Consider the following 25,649-nt stretch of genomic DNA (forward strand, 5'->3'; position numbering starts at 1 on the left):
GCCTATGTAGCCTATATTAAACTGTACACATCCAAAGGATTTCCTACAACATGCAAACGAATATAGTTAAAGACACCCAGCTAAACAATGGCACATTGTTTATAAATTATAGTATCAACTGGCTTGTGTTAACTACTTTTTTTAGTTATAATTTCCCTTCTACAGTTAGAAATCTAAGTAATTATGCTCATAGTGCATAGAAAATCTGGTGTTCATGGTGAATTAAGGTCCTGAATTTCAGCCTTTTTGAAAGTCTTTTTGAAGCCAGTCTTCTTTGCTCTCAACTAAAACATCCAGTTATCTCAAGTGACCTTCAGGGATCAGACAAATCAAGAGCCGTGGATATTTCACACAGCACTTCACACTGATTAAAAGTTCACCAGAAAAAACTAAGGTACTGCTGACACCTCTCACTGCTCAGCAGAGGTGAGTCAGAGAGGCAGAGTGAGATACCATCCTAGTGCCGGAGTCTTTCCACTAGACCTTTCAGAGAGAAGAGCTTTATTAGAGCAATTACTCATGTGGCACAGGTCAACTCTCATCCAGCACTGAGATATCAGTCCAGAGATCAGTGATCTGAGTTCAGTGTGGGGGAGAACGATAGGCCAGGGTTTATGGATGGTTACTGGCTAACACTATTACTTCACACACCTTCCTTTTAATTATACTTTTTAATTGTTTTGGAACATTGGTTTTTGCCCATTCTTACAAGACTTCAGCTTCTTAAGAGACCATTCAGTCGTGGTGTCTGACTTTGCCCTACACAGACTGAAATTTCTTTGGATTTTCTGACTCTATCTACAATATTACATACAGTAGACGGTGAAAGAACAAAATTCTTTGCAATCTTGCATTAACCTATGCTCTTTATGCACTGTTGTCAATCCCCTCACAAAGGTTGGAACACAGTGTTGAGCCATGATCCATCATTGCTGGCAAAGATTGGGCAGCTGATGCTCATTCAACATCTTCTATGTTCACCTGGTTACAGTGGGATGTTTGAAAAATATTAGAACATTGGAGCTTGAATATTTTATAAACCATTCACTCTCATCTCCTGACTTTTGCAGGTTGCAGTTGTCAACTTTTAAATCTGTTAATACTTTGTGGTCAAAGAAAACACATTGCCCCTGTGTTAAAGACACTAAATAAAACACAGATTCTTGTTTATACTGCATTTGGCAAATTTCCCTTCTTTTTCAGCAACAAAGTTTGTAAAATTATAATTAGCTCAGAGCTGGATTGAATAGTTAAATGTACAGCTGAATGATTCAATTATGCCTGAGGTAAACAGCTCCAGCAATGAATATCTACAGTTCATTTAAATGAAAGTTTTCATACACACAAAAAAACACCAGTATACTTGGTTAATTATCACACTGAAGAATTCTTGTAAATAATGCATTGGAGAGACTCTGAACTGAGCTTCTATGAATACTGAGCTGTAATCATCTGTTTAATGAGGCTCTGGAGTATTCTGATTTTAAAAACAGGTTCGTATTTTGACTCAGAACAACTGTAGACAGTTTAATCACAACAGTCTCCAAAGCAACAAAATGCAGTGTTTAAATCTGTCAGTGTCACTGTATTACACTACATACAGTAAGTAATACACTGCACTTTCATTAGCAATTTCTTAAGGATCAGAAGCAGGCAACATCTCTAATTAGCAATAAGTATTCTTATCTTATTATCCTTACACTATTGTAGGAGGGGCTTACAACTATATAAAGCCATGTGCATGAAACTGTATATAGAATAATTGTATTCTGCACATCATGAGTGACACTAGAGGTTAGAAATAATTATCAGGGCACAGTAAAGCTTCAACTGAAGTAGAATAAATGTTAGTGTTCCCAGTGATCAACAGAGATATAAAGGGTTCTAAAATGTAAAGTAGTAGTGAACAATGGTAAATAAAATAATGACTAATTAACATAACTCTATGCCCTTTTCTCAGTCCTTTATATATATATATATATATATAGTACACAGTAATGTGCAGAAGGCACCCAGAATACTTTCAAAAATACTAATTATACAAATTAATACAAAAAACTAATGCCTTCTCAGTAAGCGTGGTGCTTGTAAAAATCATTGTAAAAACAAAAACAATTAATAATATAGAACAAATAAGAAATACAAGATCATTTTTCCCCCAATAAAGTAGTAGGTGTGAGTGAGTTTGAAGAACAATGTTTTATTCAGATTCTCCTTGAATTTGTTAAATCAATAGCACACATTATTTAAAATCATTATTTATTAACCGGTAAAATTAGGTACTGGATGATCACCTCAAATATACGGACTGCCACGAGGAGAGATTTGGAGAAAGTTAAACCAACACATTCACACACAGATATCACACTCACTGGAATAATGCTATTTGGTTTTATTCTATTTGGTTGGGCATTATTTGTTGTTTGTTTTTTAGCAAATAAACACTTACTGCTCAGATAAATAGCTTTTTAAATCTCAATCTCTGGTACCTGAAACTTTTGCACAGTACTGTGTATAACTGCTAGATGCTGGGATCAGGTACAACAGGACCTTCCACCAAAGGATCACACTTTGGGTTGTGAAAATCAGGCAATGATAACCACAGAGTGGTTGAGCTAATGTTCTAGTATCTAGAGTATGGCCTTACCAGAAGAGTAGAAAGTGGACAATCTCTGCAAGAGATTATAATCCCACATTAAAAGTTAATGGTGTTAGATTATCCACATCAGTATCTGAACTCACTTATTTTATTATAGCTAAAAGCCATCAAAACCTTCACAAAATTGTTTCAAAATCTAGTGTAAAGCCTTCTCAGAAGAGCAGCTTTTACCGCAGTTAAGGGTAGACAAACTTCCTACAAACACCCTTCATTTCAGAGGATCTGTTGAATGTTTGAAGTGATGTTGAATGGCAGTGTATTAAAGACTCTTCATATTGATAAAGCTCAAGATCAGCTACACAGGAACCGTTCTGCTTTTCCCTGGATTTCTGGAGTCTGGATTTCTCCATCAGAGTTTATTGGATGTACAGCAAATGACTCTTTCTACTCTATGTGTTTGTTTGTTTCTTTTAGAGGCATCCTCCCCCACCCTCTCTATGCTTTATGAGTAGCTGGTATAATAAAATGAGCTCAGTCATCTCAGCACTCACCTCCACTGTGTGCACCGGAGAAGGCCATTAGTGCGGCCCTTCACTTACCATATCAAAGATCACAAGCACCATAAATACACAAAAATGACATCAATGGCTACATTATCCACGGCATCTATGGCTTTGTTACTCTTGCTAATGTCTGGATAAGGCTTTTCACGGTGTGCTGAAAGCGACTGGCTCTTGTATTATAGCATCCACTCAGCACTGCTCTAAAGCCGGTGCCCTTCTATAGCATAAAGGAAGGGCATTGGTGGTTTAGTCCACACAGGGAATTGGAAAGGTTATCAACAAAGCTTCACAAGGCAGTGGCCATGCACTATATCTCTGAGAAGGGGGGCTGGGGGTCTTTTGGGGGAAGGGGGAGCGAAGTGCTGCTATCAGTTTGACATTTCTGTCAGTCCTGGTATTTGATTGGGTGGATGGCTCTGACAAATGCCAGCACCGTCACTGGATCCTGTTTAATTACACCTGAGTCTTACGGCTATCACCGACCAAACTTAATTAGCTGATGTACAGGCTCCAGCTCACACATCTCGCCAGAAATGGCCCGTGTGCTGCTACGATGGCATTTTATTGGTGTCCAGATACACGTGAATGAAGTAATGAAGCAGGGAGGCGACTGGCATTGAATTGATGAACCTGATTCTCATTGTTCTGCTCCTGAGGAAAAACCCCAGACACAAGGCTGAGAAGACATTTAGGAGATGAGATACGGACGGGATTCATTAACCTCTCCATAAACCGAAAAAGAATCCCCACTCACCCAGAATTTGCTCTAGACCGTGATATAATCCTTCAGCTTTAGAAATAGTAATGTGCTTTAAATTAAATAAATGCTACATTTTATGCAAAATATTAATGCCAAAATCCAGAAGCTCTAAAAATTAACCACCTATAAATAAAAAATGTGTGCAAGCATGTGCAGGTCCACAATAAGACCACACTACTCACGTCGCTGAGAGCATATGCTAATGGAGCAAAAATGATTGAAGTATGAAACAATTGGCCACTGTTTGTTTGATTAAGGGTCACTGAACACGCTGATGAGAAAGTGACCTAAAGGACACTTTTCTAAAGTGGATTCATAATTATAAATCAGCCTATTCATCACACATTTCCTACTGTGTAACTGAGAGAGATACTATTACAGCAATACATTCGGCTCTGAACAGGCTCCGGTGAAAATAAAAGTCTGTATATTAATGTTAAGTTTGTTTTATTATTATTTTTTTTTATAGAAAAAACATTTTATTTCAATGTCAATGTATCACAATGACCACACATTCACCTGGCCAGGAAAGCCTACTACATATCACTCGAAATAGGACAATTAACATTTAGTCAGTACAAGTACAGGAATTTACAGTTGAAATCTACAGCTTCTTACTGCAAAGAAAAATCAGAGAAAGAGCACAGAAATGAAAGAGGCTCAAATGACACTAAAAGGCTGTTTGAAAAAAACAACGGTGAGAATGCTGTACCTGCTGGATATTCTGCTTACCCCTGAAGTCATGGAACTGTTTAATGCTCAAGAACCAACAGCTACAGGCAGCGATCTGAAACCTCACCCTGGCGTAGTGTTAACGATGCATATCCAGATTTTAGGAGCTTGTCATGTGAATTGGGACCCATTTCATCAAAGCACCTGCAGGGAACGGAGGATTAGGTAGGACCTGTGTGAGCATACTTTTGAGCAGGGGCCTTATAAGAAAGGCTCATTGTTGAAAATTGATTATATTTGGCAACTCACCGTACTCAGAGTAAATTTGATAACGCAGGATCATTTGTTCTCCTCTGCACTGTAATAGCTACAGTTATGTGAAACTGATCTACATCAGAGCTGCTAGTCTGTGCTGGCTGGTAGATAAAGGCCACTGAGATTGACAGTGCCACTTCCACATCCTTTCACCCCACTGTATTTTTCTTGAACCTGTTCAGAGAACCTAAAGCATGGGTTCCAAATCCCTGCACACATAGAGTGAGTGAAATATACCATATACTGCACAATGTAACTTTGAGGACGGCAAAACTAATGTCAACTAGCTCAAGTCAAGCCCACACACTATGTGCAGTTTTGTCTCTATTCTACACACAGCTTGTGCATTTGTTATTGTGCTTGATTAGACAAGACTGTTTCAAGAAGTGAGATTTGGAACCTTTGCTTACACAGAACCCTCGTCTGTGTGATTTATAAACTACAGTATTATAGTAACCTCTTCAGCGCGTATGCTGATAAATGGGGTTTCAGCACTGACTGGCCTAGTGAAGGCACACTGTAACACTAATAGTGTTTTTATGGTAATTGTAGAAATGTACATGCAGTAAGACAACGCAGGGTATTTCCAGTTGTCATCCAGTGACAACACTGCCTGAACATTACATGTTGTGCTTCTCATTCTCAGTCACGAGCTTAGAACGGAGGTTTATCTGTACTGCCATGTGATTCAACTTATCAGTAAAAATATCAAGCCCCTGATGAATTCAATCAGCCGTCTTCGAGCAGGAAAACACTGCAGTTTAAGGCTTCAGTTGGACTGAAAATCAGGAACACTACACTAGCAAAATAAATCAACCAAACCACAGCATCGTCGTTGTGTAACATACACAGAAAAATATTTGCGTTAGGCCTGACTGCTGCCATAGGCCTGTTGCTGGTGACTGTGTTGGAGTTGGACTCATTCATGAAAACGTCTCATTATTTTACTGTGAGGTGGCAAAGTTTTTCACAGAATTTAGTAATTTGACGGAACTGTGTCATTACATGAGATACTTAAACAAGTTTCTGTTCAAGAAGCAACCAACTGAAAAATGAATCCAGCAAGGAAATTAAAATGAACAAATAATTATATGGTGATTTACATTTTGATTAACAAACTCAAATACGAACACAATGCATAACCAAGGCGAGGATGTGGTGAGGAACGAGTTTGGGGAGGCGGGGAGCGGAGGGGCAGAAAAACCATAAGCAGCTTTGAACATAAATTGGCGCTTTGGAATTGTTGCACTGAAAAGTTTCTCATGGAGTGTGACATGAAACACTTCCTTTCAAATCTGTGGAAAAAGAAGTTCCCCTGTAAAAATGCAATGAATCTGTTGGTAAAACTGCTTACAAAATGTCCCGTTAATAACAAAGTGAGAAAAATACTCTGCTTTTTTTTTTTCCTTTGATATAAATCGCCACATTGAACGAGGCAAAAGTAGATCATACCACATGGGGTAGAGTTTGAGTTGGAGTCGAAGTCTGAGTTGAGTGGCTCACTATACAGTCGTAACAGAAAGGAAGGCGTTGTGAACTTTGGCCCCTTCTGGTGCTTTCGCGCCATGTGTCATCAGTTCCTGAATGGTCATCCAGTTGTCAAGTATCTTCTTGTTGCGCTTCTTCATCATCTTGCGGTGGCTAAGCTCGATGATGCTGACCTCTTTGCGGCCCTCCCCACTGCTTTGCGGGCTCTCTTTAAGACTGTCCAGTCGGCAGCGCTGCATGAGTTCTCGTCGTCTGCGCTGCTCTTTGGCCCTCAGCAGCTGCTGTTTGCGCTCCTCTTTGCTCCAGTAGCGGCCCATCTTCATCTCGCTCATGGCATCATCGTCCGTGGTCATCCCGCCGCTGCGCTCTTCCTTGATTTTGAGCGCCCGCTCTCGCAGTAGCCTGTCTCTGACGGGACGCTTTGTTATATAACGTGTCCCGTCGCTCCGGACTTTCACTTTCCATTCGAGTTTGGGCTCAGAAGGATGTGGGGATTGCGGACCACCTGTGGCCAGCAGGCTGAGCTGACTCTGGCCGAACTCCACGGCTGACCGCTGCTGGACCAGCTGCATGTAGCTCTGGTAGTGCCTGGCATGTGCCGGAACGTCCGCTTGCTGGTGGCGGTGGGCGAGGTAGGGGATCCTTGAGCCTAATGTCTTCTTTGGGGAGCTTTCCTCCTCAGCTGGGGGGGTCTGTTCTGATTCTGAAGGGTTGCTGTGGTCAGGGCTGCCACTAGGAGCCCTCCTTACAGCAGAACAGGGCGGTGAGCCACGTCCTGTGATCAGACTGCTCAGACTACTCTTCAGATTCTTCTGATTGGTGAGACTGACCATCCTCTGGAGTGAATGCTCTGGGGAACGGTCCATAGCTAGTGGTGTGCTGCGAGAGCTCTCTGCTGTATTATACGCACTGGAGCTGTCTTTGTCTGACTTCTCTGGATGCTCGTTGATGTTAGCCAGCTTGCCTCCATGCTGCTGTCCATGGCCACGTCGAGGACTCCTCTGCAGCTGCTCTTTGGCTGGCAAAGGCTGCCTCTGGTCCTTCTTGCGCTGCTGGTGAGCCTGCATGATGCTCTGGCACTCCAGCTCAATACTGCGCAGCTCCTCATTGAGGAGGCGCAGCTCCCTCTCCACCCCGCCACTCTGCTCCGTCAAGCTACACTCGATGGTGCTGCTGCGGCTGTAGAACAAATCATACTCGCCGCTGTTCCGGATCTGGCACTTCAGCTCCAGCAGTTGTTGGTAGCGGTCACCTTCAGATTCCTCTTCTTCCAGTCCTTCCCCAGAGCATCTGGCCAGCCCTGGAGTGGCACGGCTCTGGCCCACCGCTTCCCGACGCTGCCGTAAACACTGGGACAACCTCTTTTGGATCTGAGCAAGAACGTTGTTGTCAGAGTTGTCCGAAAGGTGGCGCTGGGCTCCAGCAATACACATTCTCTCCTGACTGAAGGAACAGGATGCACTGCCAGCCATGATGTCCTCCTGCTCTGCCTTTCTGGCCTAGTGACAATGAAAGAAATATTGCAGACAACACAACATTAGTTGGGGAGAAAAACAACAACAAAAACAGTATTGTTAAGGATATTTTAATGGTCCACGTCAGGGTTTTGGATGCTCAGCTTGTATTTAATTACATTTCTGTAATCCTGTCTGATTTTAATGTCGCTAGAGACTGAGAAAATAAATGAATCTAGCAGTGTTTACTACAGAACCAATATTAATGAAGCAAACAAGACCTAAGTGAAAGTAAGAGAGGCAGGATTGTATTTCTCTCTATACATGGAGAATGAGAATGGTCTTGGGCTTTATGAACCCAAAACTAGTCCTGATAATCAAACTAACATCCCGACATAAAATAAAAATCAATCATATTATGGTTGGAAATTTGTGGAGTTTTGGCAGCTAGTTAAACTAAAGTAAATGTCTGCCGTGTGGAGTTTTTTTTAAACAGTTTCTGCAGAGAATTCTCTGTGGTAAAAACTAATTTGAAATATGAGTGATGCTTAATGCACACACACAGAGATATCAGTGTAAAGACACACACACAGCAGGTTAAACAACAGTGCAGTGGAAGAGCCCTTTGTATATAAAACACATGAAAATAGATGTAGCGTATATATATAAAATTTTTCCCCATAACTGTGCTGTACTACATTAACATATTTTCTCATTGCTTACTGAAAAAAAATCTCACCTTCTGAGGAAATGATTCATATTCAATGATGCATGTGTAGCATGAGCACTACTGGTTCTTGCATACAGTACAGCGTTTCTAGAACTTGCTGCTCTTTTGTGTTCAACCACCCACCTGCTCTTCCTCTTCTCTGGCTGCTCTCTCCATCTCCTCCTCCTCTCTCCTTTGTTCTTCAAGCATCTCCATTTTGAGTTCCTCCAAAAACTCACTGTGCTCATCATCCAGCCAGGCTGCATCATCCAACTGCACGGAGAGATTAAGACAAACAGATGAGTGTGGGAGATGTAAAACACACTCCAGCATGTTTAATACGGAGCAAGGTTTCAAAAAGTGAGCGCTGGCCTTCATCAGGAAGTGCAATATTGTGAGGACACTTGTTCATGCAAAACATACACAAATAACACCTATGGTCTATAATCACTGGAAAAAATGCAAGCTTGCACATCTTTTAGCAAATTTTTCACTGTAGGATAATAAACTTCATGTGTAGTGTTTAATGAACCAGGATCTCATATTGGACGGTCAATACAAAGTCTAGTGGCCTGCTGACCCCGTCCTTTAATTTCTTACATCAGCTCTTTGCCTGGTGCTTGTCCATAAAGCATAATCCATATTTATGGTTTCAAATTTATTATCAGAGATGTATTTAATTACAGCAAACGAGAAAAGTCCATTAATGGCCGTACGAGCTCCGCTGCTCTGGCCTATCATGACCATTCAGCTTGGTCCGAGGCTTGAACTTGCGCAGTATTAGTATGCTATTAGTTTTTATGGGTGACGGCTGGAAGTCAATTACACGGGCAGCGTGTGAAAATAAAACACGACTGGGTGAATATGTTGGTCATCAGCATGAGTAGAGGGCAGGGCACATCCTCCGCCCCAGGCATGTTTACTGGGGAAAGTCAAAATGGCTGCCTCTATATATCAAAACAAATGCCAGGTCTTTTTATGCCCTGCTGAGCACAGGAGGGAAACACCATCAAAAACCCTACAGTGCCTTATATAGGGTTGTTATAGCATGTGATGTTGTAAATTTGCCTGTATTCATTAGCATTATATCTGATGGTCTGGTGAGCTCCAAATTTGCATGTTTGCAAGAGAGACTGTGTATAAAAGACTGTGTGTATATGGACCAGCCTCCTTACCTGAATCTCTGGCCTGGCTACGAGTAGTACGATGTTTCTGCATTCTTCACTAGTGAGCACAGCCACTGCCTCCTCTCTGTCCTGCACATCCTGACCGTTTATCTGAGGGGAAAAACACAGTGCGCATTGCTAAATATCTGTTGACTTGAAGAAAGAAAACACAAAAACAAAGAGGACCTTACGTGTAGAGTAGTTACTTAAAAAATGAAATAAATAATAAAACAAATAAATAAAAGGCCTTATTTCAAATGTAGTGTGTATGTCAGTCAAGAAAAAAATTGTGTATGTTAAATAAAACTAGTGTTTATAGGAATATAGTTTTCTATTTTTATGTAAAAGTACAGATGGGTGACAAATTTAAGGAAACAATACATAAACAAAAAACAAAACCGAACACAAATAAAAAAACTAAATACATATGCTTCCAAACAGGTGTACTGAATGACAGAAAAGCTCTGCTATTTTCACATTCTTTCATCCCATAAAACAAAGAGAGATATCATGAGAGAGCTGAAATGCATAACCCTGCGAATGCAAAGACAAATGCCCATTTGATAGTTCAGTGGTGTAAAAACTATAGGCACTGATCTACAGAGAAAAACGTATTATGTTCAGATGAGTATAGAGAGTGGCAAGGTCCCTATAGTGAGGGGAGTCTGGTGGCTCTGTTCCACTGTGGAGGATATTTTGCTAGCACAGGTTTGTTCCACTTATCCCCTGAGAGGGAAGAGTAACTGTAAATCATAATTGTCCATAATGGTGTTCCATCTCTACAGCCCAATTCCAGAGGCTTGCAGAATCTATTCCGAGGAGCACCAAAGCTGCTCTGCCATCTTATTCCAGCCCAACCTTTACTAAAGCACTGAAGGCACGTTTATTTCCTTCGTCACCTGTTTTTGCATCAGTGTCAGAAGCCATAGGCTTCAAGCAAGTATTTTGACCAAGTCATGCTGCATACACAATTGCAGGTTTTTTCTTAGCGACAGTGCGATTGCAGCTTCAGTGCAAAATTGCTGATGCATACACTAAACAGGTCTTTACTGATTGACTGTTAGAGATATGTTGTGAAAATTATTTTATTTTTAAACCAAACCACCACTTTAACAGAACATAAATACCCACACCTTCAAATAGATTCAAAAGGAAACAGTACAAGAATTGTATTCATCAAATGTGACAGCAATAGGATTTTCTTCCACATTAAATATACCACAAGAGATGCGGCTGATGAATAGGTTGGAGAGGAGGATGTTGATCAAATCACTCTGTGCAGGTGATTGCTAGCAGTCACTGATATTGAGGGGATGATGTTCCCTCATTGTTTATGAAGGGGAAACATCATATGACAGACTGTTTATGTTCAAGAGAGCTTCCGGCCCATATTCAGCCAGTCACACAATTAAGCGGCCTATGACAGCCAGCGTCCATCTTTGCGAGATGAGTAATGATCTAGTCACTGCAGGGATAACAGAACCTGCCCTGCAAACCTGCACCAAAGCAATCAGTGTCCCATACACACACAAACACCCAGGCATGCCTTTACAAAGAAACACACATTCATAAGCTGATGCACCCACCTACACAAACTAGCCTGCCACACACAAACACACATGCTTGCCTCGAGGCAATTAGAGGAATCTTGAGTATTTCTATGAATGCCAAATAAAGCCTGGCTGGGGTTGGACAAGGAATTGATTCAAACATGTTACTCCATCACAGTTGTACTGCAAGCCCAGTCACTCCATACAACACAGGTTCAATGGCATGTTTTTAATCTTTGTCTATTTATGAGCTTGTTGTGGATTTATGCAGCAAAAAGGTTGTATCTCAACTGTACTTCATTTCAAACTTTTTTGCAGGTTGAATATATATGCAAAAACAAAAATGTAACATCACAAACAACAACAACAATAAAAACAAGCAAACAACCAAGAACAAAACCCTTTTGTTTTCATATAGAGGCCATATGGGTTGCAGACTGAATGTTAATGTATGATGCTTTTATATCCTACAGAGACCAACGCTGTAGTTTTTGGAATACCCATGCTAGTTTCGCAGTTCTCTAACTCAGACATTGTATTTCACTGCTGCTTTTCTTTACACAGTAAAACTACTGGCACAATTTTCTCACCTTTTTACCAGAGAGAACTCTAAAAACAGCAATAACCACTTGTACCTCTTAACTATCCAAAAACTGCTTGCAATTGCCATGGTCAGCAAACAAAGGATTAAGAATTGCTTTAGTGAAAATGTGATTGTAGCCAAAAATACCAAGGCGTGAAGTACAGTAGCTCTTGAGAAGCTGTAATAGTGCACTTTAAAATGCTCCACAGGGACACATCAGCTTCTCGCTGTGGCCAGCGCAGCAACACTGCTCCACCTAATGATGCCAAGGAGACCCCCTCCCTGCCCTGGAGGGCCCATCAGTGCACACATGCGCGTGCATGCGCGCGCGCACACACACACACACACACACACACACACTACATGGGTCCGAAGTAATGGTCCTGTGGAGACCCCCTCCCTGCTTTGGAGATCCATCAGAGACTAAAGCACACTCACACTCTCTCTCTCTGACCCCACTAAAGCAGGATGTAAAAGTGTGTACTCACCCTGTGGGCTACCACTGCTGACTCCTACACTGTAACAGCTAGGGAGCACTGAGGGGGGGGTTACACTCAGGCTTAATGTGCAACCATTAAAAATGAAAGAGGCCTCTAACTGTGAGACAATGACTGCTCTGCTGGCATAAAGAGCTCCTCATGGGTGTCTAATGAGGCTGGCATGCTGAGAAATACCTGCAGAATACGGTCCCCCTCCCTGATACGGCCATCTCGTGCTGCGATGCTGTTTGGGCCAATCTAGAGGAGAGTGTGAGACCACAAATATGAGAATGAAGTGAATATACAGAGCAGTTTGTAAGAAACAGGAGAGTGAGCAACACTTTTGTCACAATGCATGGGGAATGAAACAATGATATGTCTTTATTTGTAATGAGTTTATATTTCTATACTGGTTGACACCTTAAGAATCATAGTGTAAATACACCTCCCATTTCTATGCTCACAAAATAATGAGCCAGCACAAATGACTAAAGTGTATCTTTTTCATAACAAAAGGAACCACAGAATGATATTACAGTTATTGTAGTTTCAACTCCAGACAGCATGCTTACATTAAGGGTAAAATAAAATAAATAAAGAAAAACCTGGTCCATAGATCACCAGGGAAGTCAGTTTTGTGATGTTCAATATGCAGACTTCAGGCAGTAATCATTTTCTTTTGCTTACAGGATTCACAGAATTTTATTATTCGCGAGTACTAAACAGGACAGTTTAATAGCAGTCTTACAGAACCCCAAAATGTGAGTTCCACACAAAAATAACTACAATTCCCCAATGGTAAAACCATTATAGTTTCCCTAAAATAAAAGCCGACAGCCTGCATTTAAAATTAGTTGTCACTGGTCCAATGGGCAGAACTTTTCTAATAAATTTTCTGCATGAATCATTAAATATGCCACACATTGTTGGCCACAATCACCAAGACCATGAACATTATAATAATCCTTCACATTAACTTTCCCTTGGAATAGAATTTGAGATTTCAAAGGAAAACTCGAGAAGAAATACAAACTTGACTATCTCATGTTTCATAGATTTATCAATCCCACAATCCTCTGTGACTAATGGCACTAAGTGAGAGGGCAGCCCATGTTTCAATGGCCAGTCAATTCTTGTCTCGCCCCATTTGTTGCACTCTGCCCGATCGTGGACCATCTCCAGAGATGACAGACAATTGGGGTCTTCCATCTTCATAACCCAGTCCAGACCTTCGCCCAGCCCCAGCTCTTTAGAATGATGACCTGCCACAGCGCGTGTGATCATACAGAGACAGCTTCACTTTAAGAGATGCTGCTGATGCGTTCTGTTCATCGGTTAAAGCTGGGTCTGCATTACAACACTGGCTCTTCTCTTGTACATTAGATCAGATGATTATCTAGACTATTAAAATCACTCATTCAAGAGCTGAGAAGATTTATCGCACATTAAAATTACTTGTTACTCCACTGCTCTTTCAAGCCTAGCTCTATATTGTTAAGAATGCTATCACTTTGTTATTATTAGGTTTATTGTACAGGCGACGGAATCATTTGTGAAACTGCCACTTTTTGAAACTCTTTCCTCATAAAATGGATTACAGTGCAGTTACCGTGATCCTCCTTCGCAGTTTTACAACACAGAGCAAAGGCAGTACATCAAGAGCAGCGTATAATATGGCAGATAGCACAGGCCACGCATCTGTAGTCTTCAATTTTATGGAGTGAAGATTTTAATAAGCCTGCAACCACTGACTGGTGCAGGCATATCTATATTCAGCAGGAGTCTCTGCTGCAAGTACCTTGCGGCTCTGAGGCGACTTCAAATGAATCTGGGACCAAGTTTGGCAGAATGGAGGAGAGTGGCTTTAGATTTGGTGCCAACAAGTGGAAGAAGAACCCCTTCGACCAAATCTGTCTAACATACACACCCTGTGAATTTTGGAAGCAGTCATGTTTGACGGTGCCAGGAGAAAGGAGGGGGTATGTCTGGTTTTTATTTATTTATTTTTTAAAAGCTAAAATGTTCTGAAAAAAAAATGTATGTATTTTAAAGTACTTAATGCATACAGGCTATAAATCTAAATAAGTACTAAGCAAAAATCACCAGTCAGAACAAGCACATGTTTTATTCCAACTACTTTCTTCTTTTAGAGACATTTTCAGTTTCAGACCCAGAAACGTGTTACATTTTCCTTTATTACAATTCTAATACCCTCCACACAATCAGCTCTGTGGCCAATCTCTCAGTAACTGTGTTTAGTTTTCCCCTTCGCTACAGATTAGTGCGACAGCAATGGGTTGTTTGTATGATCTAAAGAGACTCATTGCTCTAAATGTTCTAGCACTGTTGTTGCTATATGCTGCTTTAAAATTACAGTAATCTCCTTTATTTTAAATATAAACTAGAGCCTATGAAAAGGAACACAAATGGTAAAATTCATTCATTGATTCTCTGTAACTGCTTAATCCTTTTGAAATTTGCCACGGGCCTGGAACTTACATGGAATCATTGCATGGAAAACAGTAGCAAAACCTCTTCAAGGTTCCAGTCCATCACAGGGAATCACACCCCAACCCCACCCCCCCCCCCCCGCCCCCATTGACAATTACGCACAACCAGTTTCCCTACCAACACGCCCCTAGTCGTCTGAACCAGAACTCTAAGAAATTCAAGCTGTGTGGCTGTGACACTAACTGCTTTAAATCTTTGCTCTTGCAGTTTGTGTCACATTCCACAAGTTCCAGCAAGCCTTTAATTCGACAACAATAATTAGCAGTGTATCTAAACACAGCTTATGTGCATAGTCATCAGTGTCAGTGTAAACTGCAGTGTACAGTGGGTCAGGGCCCTGTACCTGTGTGTTCCTGTTATAATCAGCACAGCATCATACACCTACAGCAACTGTTCTCAATCTTTAAACAAGTGCTCTTAATCAATGAGGTACAAAACCCTTTCATTACATCTCGTCAACATTATTCTACAGGGCTCTGACTTTTGCAGCACGTTGCGGAAACCTTCAATCAAGCCAAAATACCACGAGAAAGAAAACTACCCAAACATGCCTATTAAGCCCAGCACGCAGTGTAGGAGCCAGGAGTGAAGTATCAAATTCATATGTCACTTCTGATTAAGTCATATTCGCACTAGGGTCTTTTTGTCTCATTTACATGCAGCGCTAACACCCCTCTTTCCTGCAGATCATGCTGTACTATGAGAATGGGTAATTATAATCATCATGGGCTTGTTATTCTTTGTCTGCAAACAATTCAGAAAGTGAGTCAACATTTCTGAAAGCCTCAAAGAGAAAGAAAAAACAAACACGTCCAAGAATGGATGGTCCATCGCAGGAAATGATCTGCAGCAGTTTTCATACATTTTTAATGAACAGTATTAATGCGCAGAGAATAAAGGAAAAAATAAATAAAATAAAATCTGCCTGGATGCTATTATTTTGTTTGTATGAAGGTATGCTGTCAATCACTGCACAAATATGCAGTATATTTCTAACTTCACAGCTCTTGTTTTCTAGTTTATGTCAAGAGCTGAATCTACTCTGGGAGGGCCAAAATAACTAAAGGCAGTTTCTCATCCTGCTGCAATTACTGAGTCTTAACCACCCATGTTCAATCACATTGGTGAATTAGTTTTATATTGAATAAGAAGTCTGTTCATACTTGATGAAGTTAACACTCTCCCTGTTACCTTTACCTACACATTACCTTTAAAGAAACACTGGTAAAGAACAGATAAGACATGGTATTGTTTTGCTCACTGTCCGGAAACAAAGAAAGAAACTCTCACCTCTGACACATAGATAGCAATGTCCTCTTCATCGTCTGTCCTATAGCACAGTGTGAGGCCAAGCTTCTCCTGACTGTTTAAACGACACAGCTCCACCTCCTACAACAAGGAAAAAGTTATAATGTTAGAAGATGATGACCTTTTGACCAGTTTTGCTGCACAAATATTTTGTCCAAGGAGAGCGAAACTAACAGTCAACACTAAACCTCCAAGGAAACCCTCACTGGAAATTATGCATCCAAGTATGAAAATTTTAGATCAGATGGGGCAAACTTATTTTCCCTCATCAACAGATCTTAATAAGCTAGAATTTTACTTTCATTTCCAAGAATATTGGTGCACTTAATATGCAGCTTCTCTTTCAATATTAATATATATTTTGTAAATAAGCTGTACTTATGCTAATAACCATTAATTTATTCGTTCAATGACTGCTGCGCTTTTACCACAGAGAGGCTGCGCAGATGAAAAATTCATTGGCTGCTCCACTGAGGAGTATGAGGGAGAGGGCTTAGCTATATTTAGTGTCTCACTACCTAGGATTCCAACTGCAATTCCATCTTCATGAAAACAAAACTTGAACAAACCACTCCACGACGAAAGATATTTCATACCAACACAAATGAAACTTATTAATAATGCATGTTGTTTTCACAGCTGAACTCTGTGGAGCCCCACTGACCAGTGTATCATCCGCGACTCTCCTCTTAAAGCTTACGATGGAAAACGTAGAGGAAGAAATGATAGGACCAATGGACATGGTGTCTATCTATAAAACCAAACCAGTCAATAGAGTTTCACAGAGTAGAACTCAAAGGTATATTTCTGGAGCAGAGAAGAATAGAGGCTGGAAATCCTTACTTATAAAAAAGGGAATCCCATTGTGGCGGCAAGCCTCATTACACACAAATAAGAGATAATTCAGATATCATTCTACAAAGCATAGACAGATTAAATATTAAGTGGGTAATGTCAAATGAAATGCACATCAAAATTAATTACTTTCTGACAGGGGTGGTTTATATAGCATAAATATAAGGTTCATGATAGTGTAATTCAAAATGCGTATCATAATTAAATTTTACTGACATTTTATGTTGGAACGACCAGAAAACAAACCAAACCAATGTGCCACATTTAAAACCAAACACTCAATACAATCTTATTCATATCATCTGCTAATTCACAAACTGAGCTGCAGTACACCCAGTTAAACTTGATTAATTATAGTCTGACAATCTCCATGACATGCTTGGAAAAGCATATTGTAGCAATTTATTACAATACCAATAAATATTTTCACATTGCCAACTCCTGCTGTTTGAGAGACTCACCTGAGGGATGTCAAAGCAGGAAATTAAGTGAGTAAAAGAGAATGCACTGAACAGGACTTCACTGAATCATTCAATTTAGAAATGAGCACTGCACCACAATATAGTGTTAGAATACTGGCACACCCTGAACTAAACACAACTACAGTTTCCCAATTTCAGCTGGGTAGGTGACATTTTCATATTGAAAAACACCAGGTTTTACAACCTAAATTAAACCGAAGTATTCTATTACCAATTTCAGCTGCGTTTAAACGTTCACACCTATGGACAACAAAGAAAGTACAGAAGTAATACAATAATAATCCAAATACCCATTCTTATGCACAGTCATCTAAGGGTAAAGTGTCAAGAGGATCATCAGATGAAATGAGAGTGGGCTTGAGGGGCTTAATATTCCCATTTTTAGTAATTGTTTTAACAAAATGAAACTTTGAGATATCAGTTAGAATCTAGGGCTGAGCATAATCAGTTTTTAACTATATAAACCCTTGAGCTTTTTTAAACAACAAAACAAAAATGGGGGGGGGTTGATATATTTTTCTTCCTCAGTGGATTAAATTCCCTTGCATCTCCCTCAAACTGAGCTCTGGTTTTAGGTATAGCCATTTGGCGTTTACATCAGCATACTACCTGGAGACCTCCATCCTGGCTAGTGGTCAGAGCCACAGAGCAGTCAGAGCCAAAATACAAGAAATAATTTAGCCTTTGACATCTGTGGCTTGACTGGTTCCACATGTGTCAGACACGTCAGGTCTTTGAGAGGAGAAATTGAGGAACACAAAGGAAGGCAGAGGGGGAAGTGGGGGACAAATGAAGCAACCGAAGAGAGCCATCTGGTGTGTGTAGTGCCAGAGGTTGCGTACACTTCCTCCTTATTCCCTGCCTGTGTTCATCAAACATTGGCAGTTCAACATAAACCCATTGGTGCAGGGGCCTGCACACCTAATTGCCCCCCAGAGCAACATGAGAGCAGGGGAAAGGGGAGGGACGAAAATGGGGCAACTAAAGTGTCAGGCATTACGTCTCATTTTTTTGACACACTCACGCAGCCAAGCTCTCAGATCTTTAATTGAGTGTTTCTGTGAGGATCAGCCTTAGTGGAGTGAGTGAGTGAGGTGCAGTCGCAGATGCTATCACAACCAGTGAAGGGGTGGCAGGGGCTTAATGCTACCCACTGATAGGGTGATAATCTGACACATTTCCATTTTTTCTATATTCTTTGATGGTTTAAAGCACCAGTTAAAGTCTCTGAGACTTAAAAGTGCAGCATCCAGCTTTTCCTCTTTACAGAAACCAGCACAAGATGGCTGAAGTCACAGAGCAGACCAAACACTGATATGAACAGAAAACCAGACAGTATTTTAAGCATAACATTCAAAGTAATTAGCTAGGCTGTCGAGTAAGGAAGTGATTCTGTACTAACAGGTTCTGAGGTAAATCACAACACTGTCAGATAAGATAAAAAGCCTGAGCTGGCCTGCGTAGTGCTGGTAATGAGAGGAAGCATTTAAAAGCGTAAACAGGCACCAGGAACCTTGCTATCAGCAGCAAACACCTGCTGTTCAGCCCCCAGTGGAAATTCCTCCAACAATGCGCTTCCTCTGCACAGGTCGGAGTGTCAGAATGTATCATCATTCCCCAAGTGACTCAAATCTAAAAGCATCATCTGATCTCCTTTACAAAGCCTCTTCCCAGGAATGCTCCCGCTGTCTCCCGCTCTCTCTCCCTCTCTTTATCCTTCTCTCTTGCTCTCATTCCATTTTCCAGATGATCGCCAAGGCTCAGGAGAGCTGAGAGAGAGAGGAATGAAGGAATGACAGTAAATTAATGAGTGTGATGCTGTGATTAAAGAAGATTACTGCCCACCGTCAGAACGCACAGTGTGCTGTCATAATATCGGTGCATTTTCACAGCAGTAATAGGAAAAGGATTGAGTGAAGTGGCATGGAGAGGGAGGGAAAACAGGAAAACACAAACACAAAAGGAAGTAATCTTTCCTCTCCACATCAGGAGCCCGGTAAACCTTGGAGTATTGTTGCATGATACACCACTGCACGTTTATATTACCACACACTGTGATTGTGAAGTGTTTTGCCGTATATAAAACACACTTATATCTTGATGATCTCATGGCTTGTAATAAGCCAAAATGGCAAATACCCAGATTCCTCTTCTAATCAGTGCTGCTTTAAAGTGCACAAACCGCTGATACAGGTAATCAATTGTGCGCGCACACACACAGACACACACTTTGGATAATCTCTACTGAAAAGCACTAGCAGTAGAATGAGATACTCAGGGGCAGCTACACATGCACAGGATTACCAAGTCTACAGCCAAGTATCAGTTAGTGTGGTTAAACCCCCCAGGATCAGGCTGTGGAGCATTGGAACTCCTGAGCTCCTTTCAAATCCTTTGTGATGAGTTTTAATATCCTATATTTCATAATAATCTTTTGATGAGGTGGTCTCCACAAACTCTCAGGCATACAGCACTGCAAAAATATCTAAATCCATCCTTAAATATGTAATAAGCATTTATTTATTTGGGAAAATAAGATTAAACGTGAATAAAGAATAAACAATACTTTTATGTGTCAGTGAGTTTAATGAGCTTAGCCATTCCCCAAAGCTCTTCTAGAAGAATCTTAATATCTCAGGTTCTAATATATGCTTCAGCTCATCAATCCTTGAAATTAAATCAGGTGTATTGCTGATGGAATTTAACAAATCTGTACAATGGCTAAGGTGCACTAAAATGAGGATCCAAACCTGTGTTTTTCTAACTGAGATATCAACAAAATTTTGATTAATTTTCAAAATTTAGAGAATGACAAACATACAGCAGTTGAACATAAGCCTGAAAAACGTATCATGAAATTCAGGATCACATCAAGAAACATCATGAAGCCCATGATGTTTTGAAATACGATACCTTTAGTCAACGTCTTTAGTAGGCTCTGTTTACCAATTCTCATACCAGTGAGGCTATAGAAGTAAAGAACAAAGCATGGCTGTCCAGAGTATCGTTTCCCACCATTTACATTGCTGTTAGACTATTTCCCCATCTCAAGCTAGATTTCCTTATGGCATTTTTTCTCTAAGTGGGCTCCCCTCTCTGTGCAAACCTACTCCTATTGACATATGATAAGTGGAGGTACGCTCTAGCCCGGAATCTATTTTTCGAGGCATGAAATAAATAGAACACACAATGTAATAGGATTAGTTCATAGAAATGAGCCGTGTAGATCAGCGCTTAATATAATATATTTGCTCGGGCTTAATGCGAGCAGCAGGAGATGCGAGGATGTGTAAATCTCCGAAGAGGAGCCGCAGCTCATGCTTGGTGGGGCAAAAGCATTTGAACAAATTCAAATGAAACAAGCAGACTGAGGTAATCATCATATATCACTCAAAGCCCCTAAACAGACTGTCCTCCCTCAAATGGCCTGGAAATAAAGAAATCTCAAGGCTGGTGGTGCAATTGGGAGGATCAAAACAAAAACTAGCACGGAGAGAAAGAAATTCATCATCTAGTGTGGGCTATGCTATAAAATGGCTGATAACATCATCTGTCAAAACTCAACACAAAGACGAAGGGAAATTTAACAAGATGAACAGCTCTTGACATAATGATGGACTAGCACAACTTAACGAGGGCTCTGAAGGTGCCGCTATACGTTTCCAGTGCACTGACATATACATAATGAGCAAAGTCACTCATGGGGCAGAAACAATCAAAAGCAGTGGTACAGAAATGCTGTGGTGTGGATTTGGAGTGATCTCATTCATATGGACTTCAATATGATTTATTCTACAATGTAGAGCTCAGTATGAAACACTGGTGCTGAACAGCACAGCACACAATATTTCTTTGAACTCCATCAAACGTTGTCAGCAACTCGTTCAGATATTTTGTTGATATCTCCCTTAACTCATTAGAAATTTGCTGTCAAAGCTGTAGGGATGTGTACTCACATTAGCATAATAAATTGTATCAGCATGTGGAACCAGAGCCTTCCCTACTGTTGTTTCTATCATCAAAAGAAGCATGGTGATGCATTTATAGCTGCATTACTGAGTAAGTTTAATTGTTTCTGAGCAAGTGTAATTTAACACAGGCTTTTATTCACCTCAAATCAAAGTAAATGTGACAACAACAGAAGTCATGTTATTACCAGAGAGGAGTTGGTTAAAAGGGAAAAGCAGGATTGGCTCAGGATTAAAGAATCAATATTTTTGGAAGATATGCCAATGATGGCTACTGAATGTAGAATGCAGTCTCTCCTGGGATCTTATGCACTGGTCTGGGACCAGCTTATCTCATGCAGTAGCCTGAAGCCATCTTGCTTAGTAACAGCTTCTTTGCCATATTCACCCAATCTGCTATGGTATGCATTCAAACCATCTGGCATTCATATTCTTTTTCTGCATCAAACCAATCAGAAAACAGACACAGAGGAATATAGCCAATCATCAACCCAGCCAAAGTCCTGGCTATATACAGAAATAACCACATGGTCAGAAAATCTGCAGAACCAGACAGATTTGGAGCTGAATGAACATAACTAACCCAAAATCCCAAATGAGAGCATTATTAAAACAAAACAAAACTAAAAAACCCAACGCAACAATGGTCTGAGCTCAACAGCCAAGGGAAACAATGTGCCCCCTCCCCCTTCATTTATTTACCAGCCTATGATCATGTGTCCTAGGTCATGACTGTGACCCATCATCTGTCAACGTGGACCCAAGGGGACAGCCCTTGGGAGTCTATTACCAGCAGGCCTGCTCCTATGATTGGGAAAGGTCTATTATAGGGAAACACGCTGAGTGGATGTCAACTGTTATTAATAAACGTGAGAGGAGGGAACCGGACAGACTCTTACCTCATACTCCAACTCATCTGTCCTGTCGGCATCAGCTGGCATGGTGGAGAGGTACTCGCTCCCGTCATAATACTCCTGACCCATGGTGTGCAGAGAGTGGCAGCTATGGGGCAATAGACAGCGTGTAAGCAATTGTATGCGCTAAAACAGATACGTGAATTTATGAACTGGTTGCTCAAAAATAACACAGACCATGCCAAAAAGAAGACAAATAAGAGCCAGATGCAGCACTGGTGTGAGAATGTATTCCAAACGCACCCAACTTTACCTGCCAAAATTGTTTTAAATTTCAGGTTTGTTCATGGTAACCATTAAGAGCCCATCCCAGGGCCCTCATGGAAAGAACTGCCCTTGAAACCAATAGAAAATTACTATACTAAGTTAGAGGTGCAAAGAATAATACTCTGGACCCTCCTGCTGTTTTGTGAAAATTAAGGGGTTAAAAGTGAGGAAGGGTTGTAGAAAGGAAGACAAATGAGTGAATGAAACCTAGATGAGGAAAGGAAGAAAAAGCCAGTGAGAGCGAGAAAGGGGTGTGACAACTGGGGGTGAGATAGAGATGAAGTGAGTGAATGAGCAGTGAATACATACTGGTGACAGAAGTTGTCAGTGGACGGAGAAAGGAAAAGGCACGTCACAGCTTTTAATCAGGGTCCTTCACACACACTCACGCAGGCATGCATGTGAATACAGGTTTGGTCTTTTTCTCCGTAGACAATGACAGGTGAATAACATGTCTGTCATACATTCTCAATGATGATGTCCTGAGAGGAAAAGGACATTGTCTCAAATTAATCATTATAAAGCCTTCTGCTCATAATGAAGCGCCCTCCTCCTCCTCTAGCTGCCCCCTTGTCCTCGGGGAGAAGGCACAAACAAGCCCATTTTCATAACAAGGGATTTTTCTGGACAACAAAGAATGTGAAATATGCTTTTCCATATGCTACTATATGCAGGAATATGTAAATCATAATATACAATATGTACGCAAATAGGTCTGTTTCAGCAGTGGAAAAATAAAGAAAACATATTGAAGTTCAATGCATTGTACATCATTTGTTGCACCCCATTTTAGACGCATAAAAATATGGCAACGGTACAGCAGCGGCATATGGGGTGGACATTTCAGAGTATATCACCACTAGCAAACAACACAAGCAACTTGTATAAGCAGCTCTGCATTGTAAATGCCAGAATGGTTTATTTTTTGTATCTGCCATGTGGTGTGCCCAACTGAATATGTGAATACAACAAAATTGCACGGTTTTATGATCTCCTGTGTGATACACTGGCACAAAACACGTTTTGTTGGATCTATAAAATCTCTATCCTGTCTGAGGCACCTGATGGCACATGAGGAGCCAACAGCAGTGTTGGTTTTATGGGACAGGTTGATTACATTGGGACCCAGCCACAGGATACAGGAATAAATTCAGACTTAATGTAGGTGTCTATGCTTTTCTATTTTATAGGTCAATTTACTTTTAATTACCTTGTAAAGCTCCCATTGCTCCAACAGAACACTCCGAGATGCTCTGGTTATTACAAGAGTATCTTCAACTAAGAGCTTTATCATGAGCCAGTGAATTTTTATAATGAGGCAAAATGACAAAGAACTTCACAAGAGGTTCTATACAGCCTCATGAAAAAAAAAACTTTGTGTTTTTGTACAGTTCTGGTCGGATAAATCATGTACATCCAACCACAGGTCCTCAGAGTTCTTTTTTGGGGGTAATGTGAGTATTAATGAGGTCTGATGTCACATTCATCAGGCGTTTGTCGTTTTTAGCATAAACATTATTATTTGAAGTACACATCAAAGCATAAAACATGAATGGAATTTCAATAAGAAACATAAGGCTTGGGTGAGTGACAAATTTAAAGACAATTAATTATCCAAGGACCATTGTGTGGTATTAATTACCTCCCCTACACAGTCTCTGTCTCAGAGCTGGTCTCAATTAACTCTGTATTCGGAAAGAAAAGCCCTCACATAGCTTGTTTGCCATGGCTGTGTCTCAGGGGGAGAAACCCAGATATTCTTCATGCTAAACTTTATCTTGTTCACAGTTTGCAACTCCTTTGAGAGAAACTTGAGAACAAACACAACTAATTTACAAAGAACCGAAACCAGCACTCCACTTTCCTTTGTTGTTTTCTAGGAAACCCCAAGACGCTTTTAGAATTCATTAAGAATCCAAGGCCTTTTTAAGAAATGCATACAGAATACAGAGTTTCTGGAGGTAAATTATAAAGTCCAATGCTCATGTTATAAACTTTTACTCAGCATAAGTCAAAAATCTAAAGCCCATAAAGGTAAGACATGAGGAATTTTTTTGTTCCAGCAAAACACTTGACTATCTCTGTCGGTATAATTAACCTCCGGTATAGCAGGTGTTATAACTTGTCATGTGGCAGCTCATTATATTTCTTAACCAATCATGTTATGGTATCAATTATACAAACTCAATCATTGATATATGTTTGGCTAATTTTATTATATATATAAAAAACACTCCAATATCCAGAATAATCCATAATCACTCTTTGGACATAACCATGAAATCACTAGGTTAACTTAGTTAAAGCTCTGCATATATATTATCTCATTTTTTATTATTATTTCTTAGATTTGAACATGTTGATTTTCTTTTAGCACAGGGACTAAAAGCTGTGTAATACAATTTAACTTTCATTTAATATAACAATGTTCAAACCACAGTCGAAACAAGGGCATTGCAGTGGTGGGCTGTAAAATAGCTCCACATTGATTACATAAAAAAACATGTATGCTTCAATTCCAGGGTTAAATAACCCTAAGGGGGGGTTGATGGTTGCTTCTTACCCTAACCCTCAGTCATGCTCTGTGACTTAATCTTACCTCCCTCAGAGTCAGCAGGTCTTACCTGTCTGAGAGCAGAAAAGGGCAGATGTCTGGCACGGGTGGGCTGCTGGGGCGGAGTTTGGCAAGAGCCATAATGTGCTCGAAGGTGATGTCTGTCTGTGTGCACACGTCCACCAGCTGGACATCCTGAGATGACCCTTGACTCCGGGGGAGAGGATTCCGCCGGAGCACCTGGACCACAATGGGGTCTTTGGCGCTGCGGAAGGCCTCAACTGCTTCCTCATGACTGGCCCTCGATAAGTCCTTCCCATTCACCTGCAGGAGAAATTCCACATCTCAGTCACAACAAATAGAGCCACAAATGGCCATGTGGGGATCTGAGTGTAAATCTTGCAACAAAACTTATACTTTTACATGAGTTTTAAGAGCTATATAAACCTTAG

The 25,649-nt window shown here is 40.6% G+C and overlaps 1 protein-coding gene across 6 annotated transcripts in view; it reads right to left on the reverse strand.

Moving 5' to 3' along the window:
* The window catches only part of LOC136694281 (PDZ domain-containing RING finger protein 4-like), a 76,476-nt gene that overhangs the window by 10,786 nt on the left and 40,041 nt on the right, over positions 1-25,649 (reverse strand). The window contains exons 2-9 of one of the 6 annotated variants that reach the window (XR_010802166.1): positions 25,268-25,521; positions 22,362-22,464; positions 16,140-16,238; positions 12,534-12,596; positions 9,736-9,837; positions 8,705-8,833; positions 4,635-7,896; positions 4,407-4,539 (exon numbers count right to left, since the gene is read on the reverse strand). Coding sequence is in view for 2 of the 6 variants with exons in the window: in XM_066667694.1 (XP_066523791.1) it covers positions 6,412-7,896; positions 8,705-8,833; positions 9,736-9,837; positions 12,534-12,596; positions 16,140-16,238; positions 22,362-22,464; positions 25,268-25,521 (2,235 nt within the window). In the remaining 4 variants the exon portion in view is untranslated. Of the gene's footprint in view, positions 1-4,406; positions 7,897-8,704; positions 8,834-9,735; positions 9,838-12,533; positions 12,597-16,139; positions 16,239-22,361; positions 22,465-22,952; positions 23,083-25,267; positions 25,522-25,649 lie in introns of those variants that run through there. The other 5 variants (XR_010802167.1, XR_010802165.1, XR_010802168.1 and 2 more) reach the window with 5 other exon arrangements.

Source organism: Hoplias malabaricus, chromosome 4 (genome assembly GCF_029633855.1).
Source record: "Hoplias malabaricus isolate fHopMal1 chromosome 4, fHopMal1.hap1, whole genome shotgun sequence".
Classification (NCBI taxonomy): Eukaryota; Metazoa; Chordata; class Actinopteri; order Characiformes; family Erythrinidae; genus Hoplias; species Hoplias malabaricus.